Consider the following 8,540-nt stretch of genomic DNA (forward strand, 5'->3'; position numbering starts at 1 on the left):
CCGGCCGCTGACCCGCTCAGAGCTTCTGCCTCCCAACTAATTAAAGAATCTGCTTTTACGGCTTCTCCTTCAGACGGCCAGATGTGACCGGAGCGCTGTAAAAATCTCAAAGCGCTTTACTGCAACACACTTACTGCACTGTTAAAAGGGATTGGTGTGTGTGTGTGTGTGTGTGTGTGTGTGTGTGGGGGGGGGGGGGTGCTGTGGGAGATGCAGAGCGGCCGGCGTGTAAATTCCTCCAAGGGCCACAAACTTCACTCTTGCACGAGCACAAAAACACTCACAGACTCGTTTTACAGTTTATTTTAGCAAAATATCTCACTGCAGTTCACCATAAATATTTACCCCATTCAAATACAAACTAATAGGTCAGACTCTGCTGGAACGGTTCCGACCTACTGTCATTTATTATTTCTGACAGCTTGTTCCACTACACAGCCGGAGAAGGCGAGTCTGCAGCTCAAACCCAGCAGAGGACTCGCGACAAAAACCCATGGATGCTGCGAACGCATCCTCTTCTCCCTTCACATCCCATGTGATGAAGAGCCCGCAACATTGACTGTGTATGAGACCTGGACTGAGTGGCCCCTACCCCTGGTGCTCCAAACAGGAAGTACCTGCCGATCCTAAAAAGCAGAAATCCCAATAAACAGCTATTCAGCTGTTCTATTTTTCAGAATAACCATCCTTGCTCAGAAACCATTTTTTAACATGTTCTTACTAATCCTAATTTTTTTTCACGATTTTTTTCTTTATTGTAAGTTATATACCGACCAATCAGACGCCTCAATAGAAGTATGTGGTCTTATGGAAAACATTCAAAACATTTGATTGATAGAGTTCATGCAGCCCACTTTCATGAGGTAAGGGGTGTGGCCTTCCGACTGGCTCACGCCTGATTGGCGAGAAGGGTTGCCATAGAAACATTGACTCAGACCAATCACTGCTTACTGATGATTTCTGGTTCGAACATGGGGATGTTCGTATCTCCAATAAGGGCGACTGAATTAACTTCATGTTGTTGGAGCTAGATAGTAAGTCCTTTTCTGTGTGTTATGTCACACAGTCAATGCTTTTGGATGATGCTGGTCTGATGTTCGTCTGCAGCCCAACGGCTCAGGAGGAGGGGAGTTTGTGACCAATGAGTCCAGCTTCACAGGAGCTGCACAGATGAACCTGTAACTTGGTGCAAAACCTCGTTTAGATCTGCCTCAGGAGCTGAATTCTGGATTTTTAAAGCCTGTAACAAAAAATAATTGACTTTAAAGTCCCACTCCGATCATCTATTTATTTTCAAAGCGTTCCCAGTGGTGCCAAAATTTAAAAAAAAACTGTTATTTTCTAGGACATAAGTTCTGCAGAGCAGGAGTAGCTCAGTACAAATTTACCTCCGAGTTGTGGGGGGGGCTTTTGGTGTGGCGCAAGGCCCGCCCCCATTTCCCTTACTTGCTGCTGAGAGCTTACAGCAGGAAGCTTGTGACTCCCCCAGCGTATTTTCTAAGTGAAAAATAACATCTTTTTTTAAAACAGCATTTTTTAATCTGCTCATTAATTTATAACTATTTAAAATAAGAAATACTAGAAATCCAGTTTTGAGCTTCATTGTGCCCAAAAGATCATGTTAAATCCCAATTTTCTTGAGTCAGTTTTTAAACATGACTCCAAAACATGGAAACTGGTCAAAAAGTGACAGGAAAAAAGCTGCTAGTGTTCACATTTATGCCTAAACTTTGGGTCTTTCTTTAACTAGTGTCTTCCCAGTTTTCTGTAAATAAAGTTAGTTCGGCAGATATTTAGCTATGGCCACAAAAGGCATGCAATGCCCCTTCAAGAACTCGCTAAAGACAGTTGTTGAACGCCCATTTAGGCCATGGTGTTCACACTGGACAAGCAGGGAGGGGCTTCTTCTTCTTTTTCCACTGTTTACTAGCTCATGTCCGCCACCTACGGTGGAACAGGCTTGGTGGGAAATGTCGTAACGCTGAAAATCTGATGAATCTCGCTAAAGACTTTTTCTTTCACAGCCCTATTCCGATGTATTAAATAACTTGATGTCATTCAATTCAAGCTCAAACCGCAATTATTTATTTCTCCTCCATGATAATTCTCACGCGGTTGGCACTTCTGTGAATTAAAAGGGACGGCATCCATACATCACTACTACATCTGATTCCCTGATTGGTCAAAGTTTCGTACGTAGAGCCTGAAAACGGTCGTACAAACTTGCATAGTGACACCTGAACGCTGGAGCTTTTAACACGGAAGCCCAAAACGTGCATTTACATAGACCTTTCTTTTGAAAGTGGTCGCTTGAACGTGCGACGCAGAGGATGATGTAAACGTAGCTTAAGTAGCTCTTCTGGATGGATTTTAAAGTCTTGACCGGAAAATGACTGATTACAAGAAAAAGAAAAAATACTGAACTCCACGACACTTCTGGAGGTGTGTCCCATCTTAGAATAATAACAGAAAAATGGAGGAAAGCATGTTTGAGCGAGCAGCAGAAACCAAAGTTCAGGTTTGCAGGTTTGAGTGGAAGATCGATGACTTCAAAGGCTCCCAACCTGGATTAAATCTCCAAATCCATCTTTTTTCCACATCTACGTTGGTTTATTTTTGCTGTCCAACTTGCTGTGTTTGAAAAATATTTTTGTAAAGTAGAGGTTTGTTCTAAAAAAATAGATCTAAATAAAAAGGAAGATCCTGGAATCATAGCAGTGGAATGGTAATCTCTGTGAGCGTCAGGAGTCCACAGCTTCAGCGGGAACACAGTTCTCCTGTGGTCTGAACTCCTGCTCGGATGCCGCCTCCTTCTCAGTCTGCTCCTTTGAGTCTTTTGATTCCTGTTCCTTCGGCTTCTGCTTCTCAGAGGAGTCGCTTCCCTCTTTGGCTTTTCCCAGTGCTTCCTCTCCATTCCTCCTCCCCTCCTCTTCCTCCTCCTCCACCTCCTCCTCGGTGGCCTGCAGCTGCAGCTGCTGCATCAGCTCCTCCAGCTTGTGGGCTTTGCGCAGCTCGTTCTGCTGGATGATGGCACACAGGTGCTCCGTCAGCTGCTCCTTCACCTCTGTCTTCCTGTGCAGGTCCAGTTTGGCTGAAACGTACTCGGCCTCGGCCTTTTCGAAACGCTTCCTGAGACGAAACGGCAAAGAAACACGCGGCGTGATTGATTGAAGACACTAACATGCAGATCTTCTGGTTGTTAAGCTCTCGACGGTTCTTTGGACACTAAAGGCCCGTTCACACCGGGACGAATTCCGCCGGCGATTTTCGCCGACGTTTAACGCCTCGTGACTAAACAAAGGGTACCAATGAGAGTGTGCACACCAACGCGAAAAAACGCCACGCGTCAAAGCGTCAAAAAAAAAAACGCCTCGGGTTCGTTTTTTTTTTTGACGCGTTGCGTCGAAATCTATTCGACCAATGAGAATGGCACTTTTGCACACGTGTCTGGAGCTTCTGAAGTTACAGTAAAACACAACTTGGGGGCGCTCAAACACAAAACTGCCTTGCTGAGCACACATACCAGCGAAGAAGATAGACGCCAAGTAGCGTCTACACTGCCGCGAAGAAATAATCACGGACATTCTAAAATATTCCCGAACCAAGCACCAGTTGGAGCTACTGGTGCTTGAAATATTCATGTTTTCTTTGTATTATTCTGACAAGCGCGTAAATACTTGCTCTCTTCTTCTGAGTGAAAAGCGACTTTAAGAAGCGTAAAGTTGCGCAGCGCCACCTTGTGTACAGGAGTATTTCTGTTTACATTAAGCGCCATCTAATATCAGGGAATGAAATTGCATGTTTGCTCGGCTCGTCAGCGAAAATCGCCTGGGTGTGAACACAAAAAACGTGTCGAAAAACGCTGGCGAATAACGCCTGGCGAATATTCGTCCCGGTGTGTACGGGCCTTAAGGTTGTTTTTGCCTTTTTTTTGCCCGTTACAGCCGCAGAAAAACTCTTCAGAAATCAGCACAATCGGTTGTTGTATACAAATAAGTGATCTGGTATTTATTATTATTATTATATTAATCAGTGCTATATATTTCAGGCTTCTTAATAAAAATAAATACTCTTCTAAACGTTTGCGTATCATGAAAGGATCAAAACCTTTTACTGCTGAAAGGTGCAGCAGAATACGGAACTGGTTTGAGCAGGAGGCGCACAAAAAAAGGTTTAGTTAAGTTAGCGAGATATTCCCAGATTCCGATTTCCGGGCTCAAAAATTCTTAATAAATGTTAAAAACTGACAGCAAGTGTTTTCTATTGGTTTGTCTTAACGCAAACAACAAAAGAACTGAGAATTAAACAGAGACGACTCCCAAGGGACCATCCACAAGCTCCAGAAAAAGTGATAAAAAAAAAAATCAATAATGTCTCAAAAACAATCAAAACTAAAAAATGACGCCATGGCTAATCATTATCATCATATTTAAGTGTCAAAAACGATTTAAAAAAAGAAAATCTTCATACATTTTTAACAGAAATGAATCACATTTGATAAAAAAATGTTACTAAAACTACAGTCACCACACTTTTACACATGACAATTATCACCTATTTTTTATAGTTAAATATTTGTTTCTAGTTGATAGTTGGACTATTTTGTACTTGATTGGTTACTTTACAGAAGTGCTCTGTTTTAGTGTTCAATGATAGAAGAGCTTTAATAAAATAAAAATGTGGGACAACCTGAATCCGTTTATTAAATTGGTGTATTTATTAAATGTTTCATACAAGTATCTGATTGGGATTCGGTATCGGCAGATACTCAAAATCCAATGACTTGGAATCAGGTCGGGGCCCAATTAATCTGATGGAGACATCCCTAATGTATGTGATGCCCTGAATCGGGAATGTGAAGGTTTGAGGGCAGCAGAAGTGTCCTTTAGGACCTCAGGTGGGTTGTAGGTACCTGGCAGAGCTGTAGTCCCAGCTGGCTTGCTCGATCTTCCCCCTGAGGATGCCGATGTCATTGGACACCATGTCGTCGAGCGCCTGCAGCTCCTTCTGAATCCTCTTTAGCTTCACGGCCTCAGCTTGAGTCTGTTTGGATCTGCAGTAGATGGCGAACAAGCGCAAGTTTGCTTCAGATCATGGCAAATCTTTTTTGTTTTGTTTGACACTAAAATGTTTAAGTGAAATAAACGTTGCTCACTTCTCAGCAATAGTTTTTGCCAGCAGAGCTTTTTTACGTTTGTTCTTCTCTTCGATGAGCTTTTGATCCTGCTGCAGTTGCTCCAGGCGCGTCTTTTCTCGTCTAGAAAAAGACACAAAAAACGTGTCAGAAACTGCAATCAACACAGGAGAAGAGCTGAATCACTATACAAGATAAAATCAATCTCAACGATCCACCGTAAGAGCAATTTCCCTGCATCCTCATTTTCCAAAACATCTGAGGAAGCGTCAAACAGAAAAAACGTGAATATTTTCTAAACGGTTTGTTTAGATTTTTTTTTAAACTGTAAAGAGTGACAATAATTATACAAAAACCCGTAATATTTTTTGCCCTTTGCTATAGAATTGTCCACAAATTTTTCATGAAAGTGTGATCAAGCTGATCAGTGTGAAAAGACTTTATGTAAAAGATGTTGATCTGTGCCAGAAATCTTAGGAGTTCCTCCAGGAATTCTTTATCATCAGATTTCAGCTTTTATTTTGGTAAACTCACATTCGTGTTGGCGGTTAGTGCATTTACCAAAGCCCCTGATCTGCAACATGTAAAGTCCCACTCCGATCATCTTTTGATCTACTGTAAAAGTGTTCCCAGTGGTCTTTTAATTGTGATTATGCTGTTTTTAGCCAAAATCGTGTCGTTTTTTAGGACATAGTTTCTGCAACAGTAGTTCATTAGAAATATGTCTCCGAGTTGTGGCTGCAACAAAAAAAGTTGTCATGTTGGTGCAGGAACAAAAAGTCGTACTAACACTTCTGCCTCCTGTTGCTCCAGCTCTTTGACTGCTGGGGTCTCCTCCTCTGCAGTCACGTGATGGTTCTCATCATGAGGTTGGATTGCAGCGGCTTTATTCGGACCGTCCGGTCTGACGGCAGGAGCAGCAGCAGCAGAAGGTCCTGACCCGGCGGCGGGCTGAACCTCCTCTTTTGGAGGCGGCTGTTGGAGCTTCTGCTCCGCCGGAAGGGCAGCGGTTCCAGCCTGAGTGCTCTTCTGAACGGACAGTTGCAGGAGCCTCTCACGTTGCAGCTGCTGTCGACTCCGGCTGGAGGAAGGCGTCTTCCGAGCGGGGCCGGCTGCTGCGGCTTTGGCCGAGTCTGGGAATGAAATGAATGCCGGTTTGGTGAATGGAGTTCAGGAAGAACCGGCTCTGCCTTCGCCGTATTAATACCGCTACCTTTCTGCTGCATCCTCCGCAGCTCCTCATCGGAGAATCCCGCCCAGCTGCTCATTTTGGATCCTCACACATTAAAGAAGCCAGCGAGGGAGAGAATGTGTAATAAAGTTCGGTAAAAACCCGAAATTCTGACCAAAATTTACAGAAACTCCTGAAGAGTCTGCCATGATTGTTTATGAATGCCACGTCAAGGACCCTAACAGGATTGTCTGGATTTACGACCAGAGATTTGCCTGAACAAAAAAAAAAAGCAACATGTATAAATCTAAACGCAGAGGTGAAACGATGTAATTTCCCTATTCAAATGTATATATAAATTAAAATCAAAATAATTAATGCATTTTAAAATCAAAATACATCAATAATAGTGACCACTAATGAACACAAAAATATGGCAATTTTATCAAAGCCTTTCCTAAATAGCCACCGACCTCCTATTTGTTTTTGTTTTTTTCAATAATTCTTTTAAAGAAAGCCTCGCGGGCATTTTCAAACACCATACTAGTAAAACTAGAAAATAAAAAGGGACTCACGTAAATGACAAATATATTCCAAATTTTGTTTAAGTTTTTCTTTTTTTAATGATTCAATTTTACTTTGGAAAGGGAAGGGGCGTGTCAATATGGACTAAGTTTTGTCTCTCTTCTTGTTTGTGAGAAGATCAATATAGACCTTCAATTAGATTTAAATCAAATGAATGCAAAAACAAGAAAAACTATTTCATGCTTGAATTCACATTCATACAATCGAGTTTTAGAGCAATAAAAAAAAAGTATATTAAGAGATTTACAATCGTAAATTTACAAGAAAAAATCTCGTAAAGGTAATGTGCGTTTAAGAACTTGCTAAACACAGTTGTTGAACGCCCACTTAGGCCTTGGTGTTCACACTGGACAAAGGGAGGGGCTTCTTCTTCTCTTTCCACTGTTTACTAGCTAATGTCCACCACCTGCAGGTGGCAGACATGGCTTGGTGCGAAATTTTGAAGCGGTGAAAATCTGATGAATTTTGCTAAAGGCTTTTTTCTTTCACAGCTCTATTCCGATATATTAAACTTGGTGTCATATGATTCCGTTCAAGCTCAAACCACAATTATTTATTTTTCGTTCATGATCAATTTTCAAACGGTTGGCGCTTCTGTGAAATGAAAGGGACGTCATCCATACATCATTACTTTTCCCAAGAAAATATAGATATTCCTGGACTTAATTTTGTTTTTTATTTTAACTATTAAACCATTTTTTTTCGAGGGGGGTTCTGAAAAGAAGAACTTTTTTTTTTATAGAGACAACAGTCCACAGACAGGCTGTCTATGAGAGGCCATATAAAATATAATACATACTTTTTCATGTTTGTAGTACACAGACAAACAGCCTTGTAGTTGACTGTCTGGCTGGAAACCCTCAGATAAATTCTGCTGCCCTTCAGTGGGATGTTGTCTGTGGTTGGAGCTTTCTTCTTTCAAAACAACCCTGTGCAGGCGATTAACAGTGTCACGTGTCACTACGACAACATAGGGAAGAACCCCAAAAGAGGAGGAACGAGGGACAAGGTAAGAGCGTGTGTCCCAGGCCATGTCTTCCCATTATGGCTGAAGATGGAACTATCTGTTTGCATTTTCATGTTTGATTAAAAGAAAATCTAAAGTTACTTCCACAAAGTGAATGTTGTTGGAAGGCTGATTACAAAACTCCTAAAAATCCTCTGACCAAAATGACCCTTGAACAATAACATTTAGACTTTTTTTTACGTTACAAACAACATTGAGAGTTAGTGTAGTCACAGTAATGTTTGTTTTAGCACTATGAGTCTGTTTTTTATGTGTTGCAAATAATGTTGGGTGTTATACTAAATACGGAAACGGAAAATATATGCTCTTTTATTTTTTTTCAGTCTTGGGGACAGACTTTAGAAATTTAGTCTGCAAAATAAAGAGACGCTAATTGAAGTTGACCAATTATCCAGTGTTTTAACATCATTTTCCATGCCTCCTTCATGTACTTAAAAGGCTGCCTGAGGGTCAGAAGGGCCAGAGGTTAATTAAAAACCACTTCATGCTAAATCTGCATGAAATTTAAGGGGTTACATGGCAGAGTCCAGGAGAGTGGTCTTTTCCTGCTCTGTATTCCGTTATTTAGGTCACTTTTGAGAACATAAAAATAGCGGGTTGTTTTGTTTTAAACTATTCCTTTA

The 8,540-nt window shown here is 41.5% G+C and overlaps 1 protein-coding gene across 1 annotated transcript; it reads right to left on the reverse strand.

Moving 5' to 3' along the window:
- Positions 1-287: 287 nt before the first annotated feature.
- On the reverse strand, positions 288-6,577 carry gorab (golgin, RAB6 interacting). The gene is made up of 5 exons (XM_023954415.1): positions 6,348-6,577; positions 5,925-6,267; positions 5,156-5,257; positions 4,913-5,053; positions 288-3,129 (listed from the first exon to the last, which is right to left on the reverse strand). The coding sequence occupies exons 1-5, from the start codon at positions 6,400-6,402 to the stop codon at positions 2,742-2,744; spliced, it is 1,029 nt and encodes a 342-aa protein (XP_023810183.1). The 5' UTR covers positions 6,403-6,577; the 3' UTR covers positions 288-2,741.
- Between the last annotated feature and the right edge of the window lie 1,963 nt (positions 6,578-8,540).

The sequence above is a fragment of the Oryzias latipes genome, chromosome 4 (genome assembly GCF_002234675.1).
Source record: "Oryzias latipes chromosome 4, ASM223467v1".
In the NCBI taxonomy this organism is placed as follows: Eukaryota; Metazoa; Chordata; class Actinopteri; order Beloniformes; family Adrianichthyidae; genus Oryzias; species Oryzias latipes.